The following is a 25,394-nucleotide window of genomic DNA, read 5'->3' on the forward strand; positions in this document are numbered from 1 at the left end:
ACCCCTAGTTGAGGTGTGTACAAGAAGGCAACCAGTTGATCTCTCTCTCTCTCCCCTGTGACCCCCTCCACACCCTGTCTGAGAAAACAATGGAAAAATGTCCTTCGATGAGGATTTTTTAAAAAGTAGCACGTTATGAAATAATTTCTACAAGGAATTGCATGTAGTCTCAAGTGATTTTTATCATTCTGGTTTAAAATATAACATTGGGGAGGGATTTATAAAATTTTTTACATTTAATGATATTTTTACTTAAGAGAATTGAGTAGTATGTGATCTTACAAGTAGTACCTCTACATTATTATCCAGATTCAGTCAAAAATTTGATTCCATAATTTATCATTGGTCTTGATTAGATATTTTCACATATTCCATCAACAAAGTTATCTAGCCATGGGTGGTGTTGCTCAGTGGATTGAGTGCTGGCCTGCGAACCAAAGGGTTGCTGGTTCGATTACCAGTCAGGGCACATGCCTGGGGTGCGGGCCAGGTTCCCAGTAGGGGACACTCAAGAGACAAACACACTAATATTTCTCTCCCTCTCTATCTCCCTCCATTTCCCTCCCAACAAACAAACAAACAAACAAATAAAATCTTTAAAAGCTGTCTATCCCTCCAGACCTTCTTTCTTTCTCTAGCAATACTGAGTTGATGCGAGAAAGGACAAGAGTTGTTTAAAGCTTTCCTTAGCTGAATACCCCTGGCATTAAGGGCAGGAGTGATAGACTGTATATTGTTTTTTGAATACTTTTTATAGCCTTATAAATATTTCTAGGATCCTTAAATTTTTTTCTTTTGTTGACTTCAGACAGAAGGGAAGGGAGAAAGAGAGGGAGAGAAACATAAGCTTGAGGGAGAAATATCAATTGGTTATGTCTTGCATGCGGCCTGGCTGGGCACCAAAGGTGCAACCCAGGCATGTGCCCTGACCAGGAATCAAACCTTTTATTTTGAGCGATGGTGACCACCCAGCTGAGCTCACTGCCCAGGGCAATATTTATAGAATTCTTTTTTGGTGAAAGGTAAACTTCAGCTTTAATCTCTCTTTTACACATGCCCATCCCCATGGCTTATGTTAGCTTCCCTCAAACACATAGACACACACACAGCTACCCCTATAACTTTGCCTCCTTCCCTTTAGCCTGCTCTCCAAAGCTAGCCCCCTGTTTACCATGACTGAATGCCCTCCAATAACTTTAGGGACAAACATCATTAATTATTCTCCTCTTCTTTTGAATTTTCAACCCCCTCCTTTCATTTTATCGACTCTTTCCCTTCAACTAAAAATCATCGTCATCTTTCCACGTCTGGAGAGTCCTTGGTCTTTGTCCCCCTCCAGGAACCGCCTTCCCTCCAAGGCACAGTGCCTGTCTGCACTCTCTGCCTTTCTGTTGTTCGAGCTCACAGCCTGGCTCACCCCTCTGATGAAATGGTGCTGACCTGTGTTTCCAAATCCACTGAAACTTTCAGTCCTCATCACACTAGACTCAGTTGCCTTAATGTTTGTTTATTATGCCATCATTTTTTGCAATATTCAATTTTTAAAAATTTTTTGTTATTACCCCATGTGTAGAAAAGAGTTAAATTTGCAGACCCTTTGAAAGGATCGCACCCAGCTGGTGTCTGGAACTTGGATTTGAGGGTTTCCTGACCCTAGACCCTAACTGATAAAGTGGGCTCACTAGACCTAACTGTGCTATCAATGTGGTTTATACACCTGCTTTTCTTCCAGGAGCCTGGAATTTTGGCACATGCTGCACAGAGGGTGTCTTTGTGACCAGTACCCAGCAAGAAATCTGGCAGTGAGTCTCTACTGAGCTTCGCTAGTACACAACACTGCACGAGTGTCACAACTCACTGCTGGGAGAAGTGCTGTACGATGTCACTGGGAAAAAAACTCTCTGAAGTCTGGTTTCCTCTGAACTTTGACTCATATGCCTTTTCACTCTGCCAGTTTGCTTCGTTTCCTGTTGCTGTAATAATTCACAGACACAGTATGATGATCAGGTGCTGAGTTCTGTGTGTCCTAGTGAGTCACTAACTCTGGTTCCCCACAGGAATCTCCCACCTCTCTGTCCCATTTTCAGCTATAAGCCTTTTGGGCTCCCTTAAATATTGATGTTCCTAGGGTCCCAACCTCAGTCCACCACTCCATTCACTAAAGCAATTCTCTCGTGCAAACTTATCAGCCCCAAGATTTTAAGCTATTGTCTGTGTGCTAATAACCCCCCCCCATCTATATTTTCAAGACTGAATTATTCTTCAGTCTTCAGATTCTCAAATCCAATTGAATGCTGAACTTCTACAGAAGTACCTCAAACTCAACATGTCTAAAATAAACCCACCATCACTTCCTGTCTTCAATAACCTGTTCCTCCCCTCGTCCCCTATCACCTATCTACCCTGTTCCTCCTCATTTCTCTATCTCAGGCAAGGGCAACAAGAGCACCAATCTCCCAAACCAGAGAGGTGAGAATTAATCCTACCTCTCCTTCAACCAACACAGTCCATCTCAAATACTACTCATTCTTCCTCTGAAATACTTACTGAATCCTACCCTCCTCCTTCATCCGAGCTACCACTGGTCTGGTTTCAGACCTCTTACAACTCACCTAAAGTACTGAATATCTATCTCCTGATTAATCTTCCCATCTCTGATCTTGCACTACCCAAATCTCTTTCTATCTTCCACAGAGCTACACAGTGAGCCACTTAAAAATCAAGTCTGACCATGTTATTCCCTTTAAGTAAGGGTACTTAAAGCCCTTCAATAGCTTTCTACCAACAAAAAGTATAAAATCCTAGCTCATAGTTGGTGTATGTATACTCTCTGGTAACAATAAATTACCTGTAAGTCCCTTAAAGCAGTGGTCCCCAACCTTTTTGGCACCAGGGGACAGTTTTGTGGAAAACAATTTTTTCATGGTCCAGGGTTGGGGGGATGGTGTCAGGACGATTCAAACTCACTTCCTGCAGCAAGGCCTGCTTCCTAACAGGCCTGGACCAGTCCCAGTCCATGGCCCGGAGGCTGGGGACCCCTGCCTTAAACGCACACTGTGGTTTCAGGCTTCTGTGTCTCTCTGCCTGGAACACTCTTCCCTGTATCCTCCCCAGGTCAACATTCAGCTCAGCTTGTAGTCCTAGCTAATAATGGGTCCAGAAAGCCTTTGCAAGAATTCATCCCTCAGAATGGTTCAATGCCTTTCCTTTCTATCTGCCTAGCACGTTGTGAATACCTCTACTGAAGCAGTTAACACTTAACATATTACACTTTCTTATTGCAAATCTTCCTCAGTGAGCCTGTAAATGGAGAGGAGACTGTTGGTGCTTTCTTACATATCTTTGATCAAAAATACCTAAAGCCAGGCACATAATAAACTGGTGTTTGAGAAATACACCAGTTTCACAAAACCTGATAACACTTTTAAGGCATTAAGTATTGCAAAAATACAAAACTGCATGTCACTGGAATGAAAGAAAATACCTAAAATCAAGAATCAGCATAATTCTTTGGAGAACTCTCAAGTCATTTTATAAAAAGAAAAACTTAACTTTTTTATTCAAGTAAGTGCCTGCTGTCTCTAGGCAGTCTAAATATTTACTTACCCATCACAAAATACTTTATATGTGAATATTATAATATTCAGTTTTCAGATGAAGAAACTAAAACAAGTGTCAAAATAAAATTAAACCCCAAATCCATTTGACCCCCTAATTCTGTGTTATATTTTTCCATTTTATTAAATTTATTTGAGTGACACTGGTTAACAAAATTATACAGGTTTCCGGTGTACAATTCTATTACACATCATCTGTACCCTGTATTCGGTATTTCCCAACCCAAGTCGACTCTCCTTCCATCACCATTTACCCCCCCAGACCCCTCCTCTGCCCGCTTCCCCCCAGCAATCACAACACTGCTGTCCATGTCCATGAGTCTTTTTCTTTTCTTTTCTCTCAATCCCTTCATCCCCTTCAACCCAGCACCGCCCAACCCCCTGACAGCTATCAGCCTGCTCTCTATCAATGAGTCTGTCACTATTTTTCTTGTTGGTTTATTTTGTTCATTAAATTCCACATATGAGTGAAATCATGTGGAATTTCACTGACTATTTGTCTTTCTCTGACTGCCTTATTTCACGTAGAATAAAGCTCTCCAGGTCCATCCATGCTGTTGCAGAGGGTAAGATTTCCTTCTTTTTATGGGCAAGTAATATTCCATTGTATAAATGTACCATGGCTTTTTTGTCCAATCACCTGCTTATGGACACTTGGGCCGCTTCTAAATCATGACTATTGTAAACAGTGCTCAAAGAACACAGTGGGGCACATGGTCTTTCAAATCAGCATTTCTGTGTTACTTTTCAGTGTTATGCAGTCTTAGTTAAATATTCAAATCACCCTAAATTTTCTTACCTCATCTTCACAGATATCAGTCTTCTTTCCTTTTTTGTCTTCTTTATCGTCTTCATCTTCATCATCTTCATCAGCTTGATCATCACTATCATCGTCCTCATCATCATCATAATCACTGTCTCCTCCCTTCCGTCTTCGCTTTCGCCCTGGAGTGGGTGTCCCTAAAGGATGCTGTTCTTCTCCAAGATCAATGCCACCTGCAGTGTCTTTTTTGCCTGTTTTCTTAGCGTGAATGATTCTGAGCCTTTAAATATATATAAAATGATGATGTAAAAAGAAACTGTTTTTAAACTTTTTAAAAAGAGTTTTAAAAAGCTTCTTTCCATGCTTTTTAAAGACTTTTAAGCAAAAGTACCTAATGACATTTTATTTCTCTCAATAAATCAATGATAATAAAAATTAGAATTATAAGAATTTAAGAAATATGTTTTTAGAAATTACAGAATGTATTAAATTTCAAGAATAAATCTAGGTATCTCTTTGGAATTACACCACTTTAAAAAAAGGAAATGTTAGAAAGCTGGAAAGACTAATTCTAGCAACGGCCAAGTGACAATTTCTGATCCCCTACTATCAGACTGAATAAATTTCAATGCAAATTACCACAAAAAACCACCTTCTTTACATAGAAGCTGAATAATTTCAGCATATTTCCTGGCAGGAAGCTAATTAAGTTTTAATGCTGAATATATTTGAGTATGTTACATGCTTTATAAAAGTAAATTTTAACTACAAAGCAATTAGGAAAAAGGGTGGTAGTTCTAAACAGATTCTCTTTATGACAAAAGTAACCTGATAGCAACAACAATCTTAGAAAATGTAATTACTTGACTTCTTTGAAAGAAAAAAGACAAATAGGCTTTCTTCTAAATTTGAATTGTATGAGCTCAATAAATCTCATTATATTTCTTTCCATTGCAAATTCTGGTCCTGAGTTTTATAAATTTCATATCTTATATTTAAGCTTTACCATTTCTAATTCTTAGACAAAATAAAGTTTAAATTCTATCTTTCCAATTTATATGTTTTCCTGGAGAACATATACAAAGGAAAAGTATATTAATTTGAATAAAACAGGACTTACTTGCGAAGTTTACCTTCTACCACCCATTTATCTCTCCTCAAGTTTGACATATAATCAATGTTCTTGTCAATTTCACTGCCAATGCAAAAATTATTAGAAAATATAAATTAATCCATCATACAACACACTAATTTGGTTAGCAAATTAACGTAGTTTTTAGTAAGTGAAAATGATGATTATCATGAATAACAAAAACAAGTGAAAAAGTACATTAATACAGTATCATAGCTAAAATATCCACCAATAACAGAAATACATGACTCTGAAATACTTGGATTGATCCTTTTCCTAAAGAGGTAAGGAATTACAAGTAACATAATTAAAAACTGTAACATAGCAAAACCAAAATGAACTTGAATTTGTTTACCAAATCTTAAAATACTAGACTGACTGACTTTTAAATGAGATTAAGTATTTTTTAAAGTACAAATTAATACATCAATAAACTAATAATATTAAGATTGCATTAGAGCATAATAAAGTAACAAGTATCTAGATAATTCTGTGAATGGATACTAAGGAAAATTAGTAGTCATCTATCATTACAACATGTCAAGAAAAGAAAACTTCTGGATTCTTCCAACAGTGCTAGATCCTGGGACTACAGCAAGAAACAATAGTTTTACATTTCAGTGTATACATAACAAAATAGGTTACAACTATTATATAATACAGTATGATGCAAATTTTCTTTTCAGTAGACTGCAAAGAAATACATTAAAATTTATTAAAAGTCATCTCTCAATGGGAAAATCAAGTATAATTTTTATTTTTTTCTTTGTGCTAGTCTATAAAACTTTGAAATTTTCTATAAGCAATCTGCATTACTTTGTGGTAAGACAAATTCGAAACAGAGAAGAACTGCCGGAAGAGTCTGGCCACATGCGTACCTCACCACACTCTTGCTGCAGGCCAGTTCATTGATGAGGAAAGCCAGGACGGAGGCTTTCTGTGCTGGAGTGTGAGCTTGAAAAGCTTTGGTCTTCAGGCTTTCAGTAAGCTCCGTTTGTCCACAGTGGGCTTCCATAAAAATCTGCAAAATCTCGGAAACATTGTCCCGATTTACACCAACATTCAGCAAATGTTCTCCAAGAGCTGTTTTGGCCTACAAAATTTGGCATTTTCATCAGTACTGGCATATCCATTCACAGTGTAAGACAATATAACTTTAAAATGCTGACATATAATTTATATATTACTGAGAACAGCTTTATTCACATTTTTTGATCAAGTAGAGATAAAAATAGGCAAGAGATGATAGACAATTCAAGTATTTGTAATCTTTCTATTCCTCCTCCAAACTCTTGGTTCAAAGTCAGATGGGGAGAAGACTATACAAACTCATGAGTAGGAATCGTCTACCACACCCCTTTTCACTGCAGAAACTATCCCAAGTTTTTCCAGGCTTTATGTGGACATTTGGGAGAGGGGAATAGGAGATTCAAGGCACTGTTACTGTATTGTCTGGCTCTATGGTATCATGGATTTTACTGCCTGGTATATGGAGTGATAAGGAGATGAAGGAAAATGTAACAGGTACATCTCTCTCTGTAACACTACCTATAGCAAAGCTGACTGAAACATGCTTCTTAATTGGAATCAAGATAACTGAATTTACTGAGTACACAATGAGCAGTACAGAGTCTTAACACGCTGGTCTGCAGGTGCCTTGATTAGCCTCAGTTACTCACAGTGATTCAAAGAGAACACGGTATAATTTCAGAAGGCACATATAAATTCTAATTGCTTTATGATTTATGAATACTCTGTTTTTCTTCATATTACTTAGTATCTTCTTAAATAAATCAAGTTGGTTTTTGCTGAAAGTTAGAGGAATAAAAAGAGTAATCTGGGAATAATCTTCATTCCTTAGGCTTTATAAAGCAGATTTTTCTAGCTGTGTACCAATTGTAACTTAAAGCAAATACACATTTAACATTATATAGAAAAAACTGGATCATTCTGTACAAACTTCTGCTAATATGCTACAACCAGCTATCAATGCACTGATAATACAAATTTAAAACAAACGTGTGTGTGTGTGTGTATTTTTTTTACCTTGTATCCTGTAATTAGACCTGGATCACATACAGCAGCTGAGAGGAGCCTCACAAGCAGGTCTTGCACTTCACCCATGCTGTCCCCTATGTTTAGCAGTCCTTCTTGAAGAACACTCAGGTTTGGAACATCAATATTCACATCAAACCCCAAAACTTTACCAAAGTTTCGTAAGAACTGCACCACCATGAGACAGTCTGAAAATGTACTTCCAGAGAGAACAAGTCCTGGAATTCGAGGCAACTCTGGCAAAGGCTGAACAAAAAAAAAAGATTAAAGCTGTGATTTAGTATCTTCTGAAGCAAAGTAAGTTGCTATCTTTCTTTCTCTGGTGTTGCACGGCGGAGTTCCCTCGGGACTGTAAGTCCCCTGAGTGCACTTCTGCAGCCCCAGGGTATTAAGCATACGATGTTGACTTCAAGTAACCATCAACAAGTTTTGGTTGAACACAATATAAACAGATCTCTCTAAAAGAGAACACTAATTTTAATTAACTTACAACATATTGATAAAACATGGGCTATATAACTGGAGCAAAATTTAGATAACATTAACAAACATTTCCACAGACACAGACAGCAGTGTGGTGACTGCCAGTGGGAAAGGGGTGACGAGCGAGAGAAGAGGGTAGGGGGATAAATGGTGATGGTAGGAGACTTGACTTGGGGTGGTGAACACACAGTGCCATATACAGATGACGTGTTATAGAATCGTACACCTGATACCTATATGCTTTTACTACCCAACATCACCCCAATAAATTCAATTAAAAAAGGAAATAAACATTTCTAAAGTATCATGGACATACTTAGTAGAGAACATGTACTCAGTGTAGAGACTAATTTATAAGTCACACTTTTGGGTAGCTCAAATGAACAGTGTGTACCTGTGGGCTGCAAGGCTGGGAAGACTGGTACCATCTTTAGCTAATGAATGCTGATAAATTAGTAGGTCCACATGGCCAGAACCCATAATCACATCAGGAACTGCCTTATACTGCAACTCAATCTTTAGATTTCCTGTACGTAGTGCAATGTTAATACTGTATTGCGTTTCCATACTAAAGCTAGAAAGCTGCCTCTTCTGCTATTTCTGAAATATGCCCACATACTTACAGTTTAATAACTAAGTAGTAGTAACAGTTGTCATGGATGTTTGAACAATAAATAGGTAATCTAAATTAAAAACATTTTTGTCCATGAATGGTATTCAATAACAGTACTTTAAATTTTGATTGGAAAAAAAACTATGACTTGTGTTTCTATCTATCTAAATTGGTCCTTGTTCAGAAATGTCCCCCTGCCTGGCACCTACGTGAATAACTGACCAAAGTTATTCGATGTTAGGCTTTCGTGCTGACAATGTGTGGGGGCACAGAGCAGGGCGACACTTCACACACCCATTTGAAAACCACTTAGTTTTGAGTTTTCTTTCATTCTAAACATACGCATATCCATATGCTTCTAAAAACTTATATAACAAAGCTAACAAACCTAAGTTTACAATGAATTTATATGTTTGATATAGTACATTTACATTTAAATAAACATGAAGGATGCAAGAAAATAAAGCTAACTTAGGGTAAAAAAAATCACTCACCCTGAGCTTTTTAAATGTATTAACTAATGTATATACTCATTCTGCACTTAGGAAATTTTATACATCCAATTCACTAAAACTAGTATGTATACTTTCATTACATTTTAAAAGTTTTAAATAGAATATTAATTTACTTAAATCCCCGATAGGGTATTAAACGTTTGCTTTAAGCATTTTAGAAAAGAGCTTACGCGAACCAAGAAACAATCATATTTGTGTATCAGATGAATATAGCATATAAGTAAATGTAAATACTTGATCAAATAATGCTACTGAGACAGTTATCGAGATGACATGCATTACTGATATAATTACCTAAAAATAACATTTCTTATTTATAGTCAAGCATAATTGATTTCTACTCTTAAGTGTGTAAAATCATGCCAGTAATGAAGATTATTTTGCTCTTTCTAAGTGTCTTTTATGTATTTAGCAACACTGTATTTCTGTGAAACAGGGTGGAGGAGAAACACCCATGAGGTACTTCAGCAGGATGCAGCATTTCTCGGCTTTTGAGATGTCCTAAACTCTGGAGCTAACAAACCTAGGCTCGGAACCAGGCTGATGTAACAGTGTGCCATCTTGGGCAAGTTCTTTTACCTCTTTGTGTCTCACTTTTCTCATCTGTAAATTGGCATAAACACCAGCTCCACAGGACTGTGGTGAGAATCTCTATAAAGCACCTAGCACAGTGCCCAGCATGGAGTAAACATACTCAACCATTACTAAAGCATTGAAGGAGATTATAAATTATAAATTATAACTTAAATATCTATAGGGTGTGGGGAGGAGTTAGATCTTTCTGTATGGAAATGCCTGAGAATGACCAATGGAAATAGAAACAATAGAAATCCTATCGACTTTTATAATCCACATTTGTAGATTTCTGCAGTACTTCTACTGAAAACTAAAATGGTCTGCAGCACTCCACTTATGTATTAAGAACTGCCACTACCCACACAAAAGCTCTAGAGAGGTTTATCGTTGCTCATCCGGGAGAGGCAGACTGACTTAAACTCAGAAATCCACTGTTCTAGTTAAAAATGAAGGCTTTCATAATGGTTGTAGCTCTGGCCATGAGAATCAAGTGAGAACACAGGAAAAGTTAAATGTATTAATAAAAAGGTTTAAGATAGCTCTGGGGGGAATTCAGGGAGTGGGGGCACAGAACAAAAGAAAAAAACTCACAGACATGACTACAGTCTGGTGGCTGCAGGGGGAGGGGGTGGGTGGAGGTAGAAGAGAATATAGGGGCAATTTAAGTGGCGATGAAAAAATACAATAAAAATGGTTTACATAATAAATTACCTTTTGATCTGCTAGGCACATGTCTTCATTAGGTTTCTTTAGTTCCTTTGCCATTTCTAATTCTAATCTTCGTTGCTCTAGTTTACGTTCTTTATTTAATCTTTTCTCATCACGTTTCTCTTGCTTCAACCGTTCTTTCTCCTTAAAAAGAAAACCATGTCCAGAATATTTTCTTTAATTATGGTATGTGTTTGAACAACTCCAGTTAAAACTTAAAAAGTGATTAAATTGTTACTATTTCCATCAATAGAATCCTCTTAGGAGATTTAGGAATACACTTGGAATTATACAGGAACAATGACACTGGTTTTCACTGTATTCACCCTCTGAATAATCTAACAGCTATATAGAGTATAAATATTGTATTGGACACAGATTATTCTATTATGCAAAATTTACTCAGTCCTTTCTTATAATACAAGAATAAAATACCTATTAATAAATAGACAAATTTTTGTGTGGCTCCCAGAAGCAAGGGAGGAATTATAGCAAGAGAGTAGAAATGATGTTTGACTATGCAAAATTTCTTTCAAAGTGATTAAGTAGTCTTAAAACAGCAGTTGTCATGAAATAAAAATGTTATTTACTACTATAAAAGACACATTAAGAATGCAAAATGAATTCTGAAGGCAATTCCAAAGTTTTTCAAGATATATTGGATAATGGCAATATGAAAATAATCATCTTTTCACCCTGTTGCAGGGACGACATTCAACAGGAAAAAGTCAAGATAATTAATGCAATAATATCAGTGTTATTGTCATGTCTCAAATACACTTTTTATTTATTTAGAGGAGAAGTTACAGTAGAATCATCAGTCAATTCAAACCGACCTCACACATCTGACACATTAATGATAGGCTTACTTTCATAAGGCTGATAATGTCTTTTCTTAATTAAAAGTCTTTCAATTTTCTTTATTTTTATCAAAATAGAGTTATACTTTATTCTGGAATTCAGTACTCTATTTTTCCAAATTACGGCTCATTTTTGTATTTTGTAGATTTACATTTCCATTTCCTGATGAACGTCTCCCTTATCTCCTTATATCAGCGCACTCCAGTCACAGGGTCATCACTCCATCCTGCACCTCTGAGTCTTCATTAAACACTATCATGGTAGTGTTGAATGAGTTTTAATTTGAAAACTCGCCCCAGTGCCAAGTTTTCAAATTTTCATAGTTCTTCCCTATGATTTTAACATTTTCATTGTTTGTAATATTTAAGATTTCTTAACATTTTTGTTGCTTCCTGTACTATAGTAGCATTTCTGCCCACATCTTAATCATCTCCATTTCAGTGAACACCAGTAACGCCACACAGTGACTGCGGGGGAGCCACGCCGAGGGGAACGCGGAGAGGAGTGGAGCAGGGTGTTCCAGGCAGAGAGTTGAGAAAGCACAGTGTGTTTAAGGAACTGCTAGTAGTTTCAAGACTGTAGCACAGGTTGCAGACGGGAGTAGTTGCTGAATATTACGATACAGAGCCAGAGGCCAGGGAAGGAAGCCTTTCTATACAATATGCTCAAGGTAAATTATTCATTTTTATTCTGCCTCTAAATTTTTAGTTTACTCATTCACACAGATGTTTGGGACAGAAATGATAAGAAGGCTATATTGTAAGATTATTGACACCAAAAAAGTTCTTCCACTAATCTTAGCAATTATAAACTAAAAGCAGTTTCCAAGGCTCTGAAGACATAAAATACGCACAATTACAGTGAATGTGACATCCCACAACAGAGCACATATAAATTTTCATATCAAATTATCATTGACAGAACAGAACAGTTTTTTCTAGAATTAGATTTTCATTTTTCAAGCACATGAAATGTTGCTCTAAGAACTTTTTCAAAGAAGAAAAACAACTTTTTGGCCACTCAGCAGAATAATGAATTAAAATCATCAATAGAAAGTATTAAATGTCTCTTCAGATTTCAAAGTAGCTGGTATAAATTTTCCTACTATGTAGGACTAATCCAGAATTCTTCATCATGTTTATTATAGTAATTATAAATATAATTAAGAATACTATTCACTAAAAACTGCTGAAAATGGCTACCATTTTTTTTCAAAATGAGAGAAAGGACTCATGTGACATTAAAGCTCTTTTCACTGTGTGAATTTCATACTGTTGACAATCTGGGGCACCTAGCTAGGTGCATAAAAACTTCAAGGAGATGTAGACAGGGAAGGAGTTAGAATGCACTTAATGCCATGGGATAAATGTGGCTTATACTCTTGGTTCATTTTACTTAGTGATATACAGTATTTTTCCCAATTAAAAAAGCAAGGCTAGCCCTGGCTGGGTGGCGCAGTTGGTTGCAGCATCCTTCCATACATCAAAAGGTTGCAGGTTCCGTTTCTGACTGGGGAACATGCCTAGGTTGTGGGTTTGATTCCAGTTGGGGCACCTATGGGAGGCAAACCTATCAACATTTCTCTCTTTGATGTTTCTCTTTCTTTCTCTCTTTCAATCTCTCTCCTTTTCTTTCTAAAATCCATAAACATATTCTCTGGTGAGAATTAAAAAAAAATGGCACTCTGGCTGCTGTGGCTCAGTGGATTGAGTGCTGGGCTGCGAACCAAAGCATCACTAGTTTGATTCCCAGTCAGGGCACATGCCAGAGTTGCAACCAGGTCCCCAGTTGGGGGCATGTGAGAAGCAACCACACACTGATGTTTCTCTCCCTCTCTTTCTACCTCCCTTCCCCTCTAAAAATAAACAGACAAAAATCTTAAAAAAAAGAATGGGTATAATATGAAGCAGAATATAAAGTGATATCAACTTTTAGGATAAAATGGGTATTTCTAAGAAATTATAGAAATTTGGAGGATAGTTATTACATAAAGACAATCATCCACTCCTGTCACCTATTAGAGATACTTCAAAGGAAACATGGAGTCTCAAAATTTAGTGAATTTTAATAAATTTTTATAGAACTAATAGAAATCTTATGGTTCTGGTACAAGATAACTTTCAAAAAGAATAAGATCTTCTAGAGTTCACTCAACAATCAACTAATACTTCAAAGAGCACACAAAGACAGTTACAATGTGGCCCCACACAGTTCCCGTCCCATAGGTCATGATTCTCGATGCATTTCCTACACACTAGGCACACACACTGTGTGATACAGATGTGTTGAGAAGACTGTAATCAGTTTGAGGCATCGCTTGGATGATGGTGGTGGTGATGGTGATGAAGACAATAATTAAGAAAAAGAAGGGGGAGGGGGAGAGGAGGAGGAAAAAGGAAGGAAGGGAGGAGGAATCAGAGAAGCGGAGATGCTGAGAAGCACAACAAAGCTGAGCCTGAGAAACAGCCAAGATGGCTGGGAACACAAGGTTAAAACTGACCACCCCTCCTTTCCACTTTCCTCCTCCCCTCCCCCGCAAACCCTATTAGTTACAACACTATACTTTTCTATATATCTAAAGTATATATACTTTTGATATAAACATATACATATAGTATATATACATATATACATTTTATACACACACACACAATGTGTTCCCCTCTGCCTGAAACACACAGTTCCTGTTCCTTTCCATAGAAATAAAGTCTGTTTTTCTTTTGTTCTTCCCACAGCTACTTCAGGAATTTTGATATTTCTCTTTTTTGAGCACATAACATTATAGCATTTATTGTAGTGTATAACAATTATTTGTTTAAAGTTGATTACTCCAGTTTAGTGTGAGCTTCTAGTTGTCAAAGGAACAAATTTATTCAGCCATTTTTCAGGGACCTAGTCAATTCCCAGCACTACAATTTGCCAGAAACCACAAGAAAGTTTTCAATGATTCGATTTTTAACCTGACTCTGAAGCTTGTATCAGTTCGAAGTTCCTCTCAAATTGGTCTAGTTATTGTTTGTATTTCCTGCTATAATAGTTATCATTTGTCTCTAATGCACATATTCTGTGTGCTTCACCACAAAAATTATGTAAACACTTATTAATTTGATGAATTATTAATTCTACAAATGCTACATCAATAAAGATTGGCCAACATTTGTACTAGTCATTAAACATATTTACTAGCCAATTTTTTCCTACTTTTTATATTTCATTCTGAATACAAATATAATAGATGCCTTCTATTTTTCAATTATAAACAAACTTTGTATCCAAAAGTAGAATTCTATACATTTAATAATATGCAAGTGATATTTAGGAATTCAAAAATACCTAAGTTATATTATGCATGTACTTGCATTATATATGTTAATTATTTAATTGTAAAAACTGTGATTTGATATGGTTATAAATAGACCCCACCATATGAAAGTAAAATAGACTTATTACCTCACAATATTTCCAGAAACTAAAGTTTAAAGTGGTAGTGCTACTTGAAGCCAAATTTGAAGATGCTGAAATTTGTGGACTACTCTCATCTAGACTTAGTGTACTGTTTGAAAGTGCCACATTATTTACCCACCATTAACCTATGCATTTTTTTCTAGATTTTAAGTCACTTTTGTTTTTCAATTATAGTTACATACATTATATTAGTTTCAGGTATACACTCCAGCAATTAGACATTGCATAACCTACCAAGTGATCATACCAGTGAATCTTGCATCCATCTGACATAGTTATTGGGAATATCACTGACCATATTCTCCATGCTATACTTTTCATCCCCATAATTCTTCTATAACAACAAATTTGTATTTCTTAACCTCTTCATTTTTCTCACCCATTCCCCCAACCCCTTAACCATCTGAAAACTGTCAAAATGTTTTCTGTATCTATGAGTCTATTCTGCTTGTTCATTTACTTTTTTAGATTAAACTGTTGATAGATATGCTTTGTATTTTATTGTTTAAATCCTTTTTTCTTCTTTTTCTTAGAGACCCTTTAACTTTTTATATAATACTGCTTTGGTGGTGATGAATTCCTTTAGCTTTTTCTTGTTTGGAAAGCTCTTTATCTGTCCAATTCTATGATTTTGCTGTTGGTGACCCTACCTTGGTTTTGAATATTAATTATAGCTTGCTAATAATAAAAACCCAAGTATACCTTTTGTTTCATTTCCAAGTTGTAGACAAGGTTGTATTTTATCCATATTTGAGTTATTTATTTAGATTAGAACTTGAGACCTTGAGAACTTGAGTAAAGCATTCACTTGATTTAATTTTTCTGCTTTTGTCAATTACTGAGTCATAAAAGTGGTAGGTTCCCATAGCAGCAGAAGTCATTATTGTTCTCTTACATACAGAGATAGGGCTAGAATCTTGGGCTGAGCACAATCAGTCTAGAGCTTCATCTTAACCGTTCAATTTGTTTATATATGTATGTATGATGTATGTATGTGCATCTATTTGGTATTGCTGTTATCCCATTAGCAGAGAGAGCATTATTTTTATAAATTTATCTGTCCAATTCTAAATAACAACTTCACTGGGTAGAGTACTTTTGGTTATAGACCCTTGCTTTTCATCACTGTAAATACCTCTTGATGATCCCTTCAGGCCTGCAAAGTTTCTGTTGAGAAATCAGCTGACAGTCTTCATGGAGCTCCCTTGCTGCCTTCAAGACTGTCTGTCTTTGTCTTTAACATTGTGCATTTTAACTATGATGTGTCCTGGTGTGGGCCTCTTTGGATTCATCTTGTTTAGGACTCTCTGTTCTTCCTGAACTTGTCTATTTCCTTCTGTAAAGTTTTCTGGTATTAGTTTTCTAAATAGGTTTTTAATCTCTTATTTTCTCTTCTCCTTCCTAAATCCCCATGATACAAATGTCAGTACAGTTAAAGTTGTCCCAGAGACTCCTTACACTACCTTCACTTTTTAAAAATTCTTTATTCTTTTTGCTATTTTGATTGGGTGCTTTTTGCTTCCTTATATTTCAAATCACTGTTTTGAGTCTCAGCTTCATCTACTCTATTGTTGATCCCATGTAAATGATTTTTCATTTTAGTCTCTGTACCCTTACTTCTGATTGGTCCATTTCCGTGCTGTTGAGGTTCTCAGTAAGTTCAATGAGCATCTTAATAACCAGTATTTTGAACTCTGCATCTAGTAGATTGCTTGTCTCCATTTTGTTCAGTTCTTTTTCTGGAGTTTTGTTCTGTTCTTTCATTTGGGCAGTGTTTTTTTGTCTTCTCATTTTGGCAGTTTCCCTATGTTTGTTTCTATATATTAGGTAGAACCGCTACATCTCCCAGGGTTGGTGGAGTGGCCCAATGTAGCAAGTGTTCCATAGGGTCCAGTGACACAGCATCCTCTATCACTCAAGCTGGGCACTCAAGGTACACCCTTCATATGGGCTGTGCACACCCTCCTGTTGAGTTGATCTATGATTGCTATTGTCATATCAGTGGCAGGGATTTACTCCCAGGTTGAATGGCTGCAAGGACTGGCTGTTTCCACTGACCACTGTGGAGGATTATCTGTGCAGGGTACCACTCTTAGAGTAGGATTTACTTGGTGGGGCTCTGGTATCTACTGAGTCCTCCCCTTCAGTGTGTCCATCATGGAGGAGGCTTGGTGGTGCTTCAATGAAGTCTGAAGCTGGCCACTGAGTGAGCTGGCTTTGTGACCCCTCTGAAGGTACAGGCCAAGGTCAGCAACTGCCTGGGTTCTGCCTGTAGCCTCCTGGCATAAGCTACAAAGCAATCTGCAGATGGGTGCTACTTGTGCCAGGCTTAGAGGCTCCCCCAGCAAGGCTAAGCTGTAAACCAAGGTTGGCTGGTGTTAGTGCCAGACCTGGGACCACTTAGTGAGAGGTATGAAGCATGCTGAGGTCAGATGCTACTTGTCTAAGAGATTTTAGGAAAATCTGAAGCATGAGTCAAGACTGTTCACTCACATGGAAAAGCCACTGGAAATTACTTGGGTGGGCTGAAAGTTGGTGGGGTAGATCCTCAAGAACTTACCAGGATGGAGCAAACAGTATGAGCCAGGTTGATGGAATCTCTAACATGGAGCATGCCTACTGGCTATGTCAGGCAAGGGCTAAGCAAAGGAACAATGGCCTTTACCAGCACTGTTTTCTGGGAGAAAGCTGCGCCCTCCCAGCTCTCACCCTGATGCTGATAATTCCATTTCAACCCGTATACTTCCGGTGCCTGTCAAGGTGCTTCCACAGGGCTATAGCTCAGAGGAAGAGAGTCTGAGTTAGTCCATGCAGGGGTCCTTTAAGTTAAGAAAAATTGCTTGCAACTCCAGAAGTTCTGTCTCACTCAGCCTCAATCCCCACTGATTTTTACAGCCAGATGTTATAGAACCTTCTATTCCTGGCACTGGACCCTGGGCTTAGGTCTAGATATGGGGTTGAGACTGCTTGCTCCTCAGGTAGGAAAGGGGGAAGAAACCTCTGCAGGCAAGCTATCCCTCCCAATATTTATCTACCACACACTGGTGGGGGATTTCTTGTCTCTGCCCTCCTACAAATCTCAATGTGGCTTCTTCTTTAATTCCTGGTTGTAGAACTTCCATTCACCCAGATTTCCGGTGGTTCTGTGCAATGGTTGTTCTGTAGATTGATTATAATTTTGATGTTGTTGTGGTAGGAGGCAAGCAAGCACCACATTTACCTATGCTGCCATCCTGACTATAAGTGTTCATAAGGCTTTTCTTGACAAATTAAGTTACCATGCTTAATCTTACATCTAATTTCTATCGTATTATATACATATATATATATTTGTTCATATGCCAAATATTAGAATTTTACAAGGGAACTCATTGATTTTGCAAGATCAGTTCACAAAAAAATGTGTGACCTATCAGAGATAAGACTTATTAAACCTAGCATAATATAAAATGAATATTAAAATATATTTTACATTTCTAATACTGGTTAAATATTGGGGCACTAACTTAAGACTGCCTACAAATGACTGTAAAATATAGCTCTTGATTATATTTTAGACTGATTATAAATGATTACAAGCAAATTAGTATGCCTACTACTAAATGAGTTTTGGCCTTCATTCCCTTATACACCCCCCTGCCCCCCACACAGAGTTTTTCAGATGCAGGAATTCTTGAAATAAATGTTAATTATTGGAACATAAGTCCTTTTTAATAAGAAATATTTTAATCATCTTAATTATAGTAATATATTCTGTAATGAAATATTACTAATGACTTAGTTAAGAAGTCATTTAAATTTCATTTCAAAGTTGAAAACCTTTTGATAGCAAATATATTAATTTCAAATATCCTAGACAGCTCTAAATATGTAGGTAAAAATTTTAAATCACTTTTTTATGTACATAAAAATATTATTTTGGACTTTAAAAGAATAGATGAAATATTTCTAGAAATCTACAGAGTAATAACAAATATATGAAATAAATTTATTCTATTTTGGAATTATAAAAGTTTGGAACCAAAACAATGAATGTGGTATGATGACCTGTTATTATAGTTTTATGACTCATCAGATTGCTAAATAGGCCATTTTCTATAGACCATGTTGCAAAGATGCCTATGTTTTTTGCATTTTATGATTCTACTGGGTTTTTTAGGTGCTTGTTCTGAGCATAATTAGAAGAATACATCTCTCTTGACAGCAACTTGTACTTAAAATTTCAAAATCATAAATATAATTTAAGAGACACAGGTTTACCTCAGGGTGCAGGAGAATAAAGGTATAAATAAGATTAGTAACAAAAGCCATTTATAGAAAATAAATCTAAAGAATAAAAGTTATACTGTTTTATGGTCACATATTGAGTATAAGTAAATCAGGGCAATTTTTTAAATGGGACTATTTTTATATTAAAAATTTTATAAATATTATGAAAATTAAGTTTACACAAATAAATTATGAATCATATGACTGAAGAAATATATTTATGTGTGTATATATACATATTTAATATTCACATAAGGATATATTTATTGATTTTAGTTTATTTTTTTTATCCTGATTGAGGACACGTTTTTTCATTGCTTCTTAAGGGGAGAGAGGAAGAGAGGGAAGGAGGAAAGGGGGACAGAGAGACAGAGGAACACTTATGTGAGAAAAAGAAATACCAACTGCTTGCCTTTTCATACTTGCCCTGAATTGGGATGGAAACAGCAACCTAGGTAGGTGCCCTGACCAGGAATCAAACCCGAGACCTTGCGGTCTATAGGATGATGCTCCAAACAACTGAGCCACACTGGCCAGGGCATATGTTTATTGAAAGAGAAAGAGAGAGACAGAGACAGAGAGATAAACATCGATGTGAGAGAGAAAAATCAATGGGTTGCCTCCCAAGTGCGCCCCAACCAAGGAAGGAACCTGCAACTGAGGTATGTGACCTGACCAGTAATCAAACCTGTAACTTTGGGTGTGTTGGATGACTCTCTAACCAACTGAGTACCTGGCCAGGGCAAAACACTTATTGTTCATATTTTAATTAAATTTATTTTATTTACGGACTTCTGCCAAGATGGAGGCGTAGGTGGGAACACTTTGTGTCCTCACACAAACAAATCTAAAAACACAAAGTTTTAACAACAATAAACGTAACCAAACCACACAAAAACTCAAATACAGAGTCCAAAAACAACTGCTCAGCTAAACCGGTGAGAGGGGAGAAGCCAGCAGCAAAGTGGGTCGAGCAAAAAAGATCCCCCGACCTGGGCAGTGGACAGGCAGCTGAGGGCGCGGATTCCAGGCGTGGGCTAGCTACAGGTGGAACCCAGGGAAGAGGTGCGGCTGGCTGTCTGCAGTTGGTCGTGCATTGCAGGCAGATAAACCAGTGAAGAGGTGAGCATTGAGACCGAGCGGCACAGCTCGCACATTTGTGCTCAGATAAACAGGCAGGGGCAAGCGGTGAGGTGGACTGGGCCAGCAGAGAGGACCGCCATTGCTCCCTCTCTGACCCCATCCCCATATACAGTGTCACAAACCAGCGACCTGGGTAACCCTACCCTGGTGAACAGCTGGGGAGCCTCTCCTCATAAGTAACAGGCACGAACAGATCAAAACATGGCTCAAGAAGAACTCAGAGCCCCAGAGCCAATAAATCTAAGCAAACAAGAAATTGCCAACCTATCAGAGGCACAGTTCAAAACACTGGTGATCAGGATGCTCACAGAACTGGTTGATTTTAGTTACAAATTAGAGGAACATATAAAGGCTAAACTAATGGAAATGAATGGTAATGCACAGGAAACCAATAGTGATGAAAAGGAAACTGGGACTCAAATCAAGGGAGCAGACCAGAAGGAAGGAAAAAATGACCAACACAGAAAAATATGAAGAAACAAGAATTAAAAAAAAGGAGGAGAGGCTTAGGAACTTCCAGGACATCTTTAAACACTCCAACATCTGAATTATAGGGGTACCAGAGGGGAAGAGGAACAGTCACGAGTGGAAACCTTATTTGAACAAATAATAAAGGAGAATTTCCCCAATCTGGCAAAGGCAATAGACTTCCAGGAAATCCAGGAAGCTCAGAGGGTCCCAATGAAGTTGGACCCAGGAAGGAACACACCAAGGCACATCATCATTACATTAGCCAAGATTAAAATGAAGGAGAGAATCCTAGAAGCAGTAAGAGATAAGGGGACAGTCACCTACAAAGGAGTTCCCATCAGACTGTCAGCTGATTTCTCAAAAGAGACCTTACAGGCAAGAAGGGGCTGGAAAGAAGTATTCCAAGTCATGAAATCCAAAGACCTACAACCAAGATTGCTCGATCCAGCAAAGCTTTCATTTAGGATGGAAGGACAAATAAAGTGCTTCTCAGATAAGATCAAATTCAAGGAGTTCATCATCACCAAGCCCTTATTATATGAAATGTTAAAGGGACTTACCTAAGAAAAAGAAGATAGAAAATATGAACAGTAAAAGGACAGCAAACTCACAGTTATTAAGAACCACACCTAAAACAAAAGCAAACTAAGAGGACAGCTAGATCAGGAGTGAACCATAGAAATGAAGATCACATGGAGGGTTAGCAGCAGAGGAGTGGGAGAAGGAGAAAGGGAGAGACGGTACAGAAAATAAGTAGCATAGACAGTAGATAGAAAATAGATAGGGGGGAGGGTAAGAATAGTAGGAGAAATGTAGAATCTAAAGAACTTGAGACACGTGTTCATGAACTAAAGGGGGGGAATGGTGGGGGAGGGGTGTGCAGGGTGGAGGGGAACGGAGGGGGGACAATAGAACAAATGTAATGGCATAATCAATAAAATAAAAGATATATTAAAAAATTTATTTTATTTATATTGTAATTTACAGGTATCAAGTAATATTTAAAAAGAACCAAACCTACCAGTTATCATATTTTCTTAAAATACACCAAAATATTACACTAAAGTCTGTACTTAGTTTAGATTAAATATCTTTAAGTACTTTATATAGAATCATTACTGTTATATAAGTGACTCCTATATTATAATCAAAATTATTAATAACTCCTGAGTAAAATAATTAAAAATTTTAATGCATTTAAATTGACAATTCTTTAAAGACTTTACTCCTCTATATGACATTTAATAGTTCATATATTTTATTTTTACATTTGTTTTCAAACACAGTTATTCAAGTACAATATACAAGTATGTCATATAAGTACACTTCCTATGTTTTCAATTGAATAATGAATTTGCTTAAATAAAACTGTCCATATATGCAATTTGCCTTTATCTTTTCATTTTTCAGTAAGTAATGATCAGTGTAATATAAGATTATAAAATATTCTCATGGCTTGAATCACTGGGGAGGGTGATGTTATCCATTATTTCTGCTTTCACATTATTTATTAGATGAATTGCAAATTGTTGATGAGATGACTTCTAAAACCTGAACTACCCTCTTTCATTTTATGGTTCTGTTTTCTAAAGTGCTGACATACTCATTCTGTGATAGATGCATGTGTAACAACTTTTTGTAGTTTACTGATCCTTGGAGAGACATACGAAAGGTTCTGTTACAATTCCTACGGCTGTTTATTCTGTTAATATGAGTGAAGTGATTATAAATGTGTGACTGGTACAGTTTTATGTTTTTATAAAAGAAACAGGAGATTTTGAGTTACTTTGTCACGCTGCTTAAACCAAACTAAGTTTCCAGTGATTAGTGATGTTAATAATAACAGCAGGCATATTTTATATTACTTGATTATACTTGGAAATAACCCTGTTTTATTCAAGACTAATAAGGACTATTCAGTCTTACATTATGTTATGAAAATATTTATAAACTATTATGATATACTGATTTAAAGTTAATGTAACAAGTAATGTACATGTCTAAATGATATTACTAATTATAGATTTATATAAAGAAAAACTATAAAAATTAAATTTTTAAATTAGGGAGCCAATAAAATTTGAAATTATATTTAGTAAAAATTATATTGAATTAATAGTAAAAAAAAGATCAGTGTAATGTACACAAAGTAACATAAAAGTGGTGTTTGTGTTGCCTTCTTTGATGGATATAGGGTTTTCTCAGAATAATTTCAGATGTTACAGATCTTTAATTAACAAGGTGAAAACAATTCATTTTTAACATCGTAATTCTTTAAACATGTACTCATAACATGTGCATTTTCATTATCCTGTTTTTCTTTTTTCAGAGTCTAATAATTAAATGTCTAAATGTACCAGGTTTAGAATCAAGGGTTACACATAGGCCAATTTAGAATTCTGAGTTGGCCTTCCTTAAGTATCATATGGACTTAACTTTACAGTAAAGTCTGTTCTTTTAGTACAGGGTGAAAGATTTATATGATCGGGAGAAAAGCCAGAGTATATGTTCTTTTGATAGTTAGTAACAGAAAAAAATATAGATAGGGCTATTAGGAACTAACAGGAGGCAGAATAGGAAACCAACGTATACCCATGATGGACATTAACTAGTTACATCTTGTGCATGTTAAGAAATAATAAGAAAAGGAACAAGTGTATACAGGAATGCTTTGCTAATATTCACTGAGGTGCAAGTTTACATAAATGATGTGGTGAAAGTTTGGATTGTCAGTAAAAACATATGTCTAGCCCTAACTGGTGTGGTTCAGTGGGTTGAGCACTGTCCGACAAACTGAAAGGCTGCAGGTCCCTAGTCAAAGCACATGCCTAGGTTGCAGGTCAGGTCCCCAGTGCAGGTGGGGCAAGAGGATGATCAATGTTTCTCTCACACATCAAATGTTTCTCTCCCTCTTTCTCCCTACCTTACTCTCTCTCTAAAAACACATAAAAGTATTTTCAAAAAGTATATCTAATTACTGCTTAACTATCTATACTGTAAAGTTTTATCTCTGATATAATGAAAAGCATCTTTAATTATTTTATTTTATACATACTATTTAATTTAATGCTCTGCATACTAGTAGTTTAAAAATTATTTAAATACTTAGTTGATGACAGATGTATAAATATCATTCATTTAACAAAAGGAGCACAATTTAAATTGAGAAAAACTGGTAAATTATCTAATCCTGTTCATAGGTCTATAGTTAGCAGAATATAGCAACTTTTTAAGAACTCAGTTTTACTTATGAGATTCTTTCAAACATTCTGATAAAAGATTATTTAAGACATATACTGTTATATTGTTTTTTAAAAAATAATAGTTCTGTGAATGTTAAACTAAAAAAACACCTAGAGTAAAATTATTTTATTACTTTTTAATTTAATCTTTATTGTATTTTTCCTATTACCATTTAGTCCCCTTCCACCCCCTCCTGCCGAGCAATCACCACACTGTTGTCCATGTCCACGAGTCCCTTTACCTTTCTGCTGAATCCCTCCACACTCCCTAACCTCTGTGACCCCCACTAGTTATCATCCCACTCTCTGAGTCTGTCCTGATTTCCCTTGCTAGCTCAGTTTGTTCAACAGATTTCACATGAATGAAATCATATGGTATTTGTCTTTCTCCAACTGGCTTATTTCACTTAGCATAATTTTCTCCAGGTCCATACGGTTGCAAAGGGTAAAAACTTTCTTCTTTTTTCAGTGTCCAGGAGATGCCAAGCTGTGAACCAAGGCTAACTGCAGCTAGCACCAGCCCTTGGGCTACAGAGCAAGAATTATAGAGCATGGGCATGCCAAGGCCAGATGCTACTTGTTTGAGAGATTTTAGGAAAGTCTGAAGCCTGATCCTAGACAGTCCAGTTGTATAGAAATGCCACTGAAACAGCTTGGATGAGTCCTCAGGTTGGTGGGGCAGGGTCTCAAGGAATCACCAGGGTTGGCAAACAGTGATAGCCAGGTTAATGGAGATTCAGATATGTTGCCTGCCTGTCAGGTCTATGGGTGGGGGAGGAGGGTCTCAGAAAAGGAACAATGAGCTCTGCCAGCACTTCTGTCTAGGAGAAAGCTGCCCCTCCAGTTCTTGTCCTGATGCCAGACAGTTCAGTTCCTCCCATAAGTCCCTGGAGCTTTTTGAGCTGCTGCCCCAGCACTGGAGCTCAGAAGGAGCATGTCCACAGGTCCTTTAAGAGGACCTCCTAGGACCCCAGGAGCCCTCCATTTCACTCAGCCACAATCTCTACTGGTTTTTACATTGAGAAGTTATGGGCACTTCTTTTCCCAGCACTGCAGCCCTGGGCTGGGGGCATAGTGTAGGGGGCCAGGGGGCCTGATGTGGGGCTGGGACTCCTTGCTTTTCATGGAGGATCTGCAAAGCTCAGATATCCCTTCCAATTTTTATCTGTCACACATTGGTGTGGTATTGGACCGTTCAATGTCCCTACCCCTTCTACCAGTCTCAGTGGCTTCTTCTTAATACCCTTAGTTGTAGAACTTGTGTTCAGCTAGATTTCAGACAGATGGTTGTTCTGTAGTTTAGTTGTAATATTGATGTGGTTGTGGGAGGATGTGAGTACCACATTTACCTACAGAAGCCCCTTATCAATTCTAATTTACTAAATGCTTATATCACTTGATAATCTTACAATCCTAGGAAGCAGCTATCATTATCTCAATGTTAAAAAAGAAACGGCCTGCTCTGGCCAGGTGGCTCAGTC

At 37.0% G+C, this 25,394-nt stretch overlaps 1 protein-coding gene across 22 annotated transcripts in view; it reads right to left on the reverse strand.

The window, feature by feature from the left end:
* The window catches only part of BAZ2B (bromodomain adjacent to zinc finger domain 2B), a 372,986-nt gene that overhangs the window by 39,651 nt on the left and 307,941 nt on the right, over positions 1–25,394 (reverse strand). For all 22 annotated transcript variants that reach the window (XM_053655131.1, XM_053655133.1, XM_053655132.1 and 19 more), the window contains 5 exons: positions 10,466–10,606; positions 7,559–7,813; positions 6,391–6,605; positions 5,501–5,575; positions 4,417–4,660 (listed from right to left, as the gene is read on the reverse strand). In XM_053655131.1, the coding sequence (XP_053511106.1) occupies positions 4,417–4,660; positions 5,501–5,575; positions 6,391–6,605; positions 7,559–7,813; positions 10,466–10,606 (930 nt within the window). The remainder of the gene's footprint in view (positions 1–4,416; positions 4,661–5,500; positions 5,576–6,390; positions 6,606–7,558; positions 7,814–10,465; positions 10,607–25,394) is intronic.

Source organism: Artibeus jamaicensis, unplaced genomic scaffold, assembly GCF_021234435.1.
Source record: "Artibeus jamaicensis isolate MK-2021 breed Jamaican fruit bat unplaced genomic scaffold, CSHL_Jam_final contig_936, whole genome shotgun sequence".
NCBI lineage: Eukaryota > Metazoa > Chordata > Mammalia > Chiroptera > Phyllostomidae > Artibeus > Artibeus jamaicensis.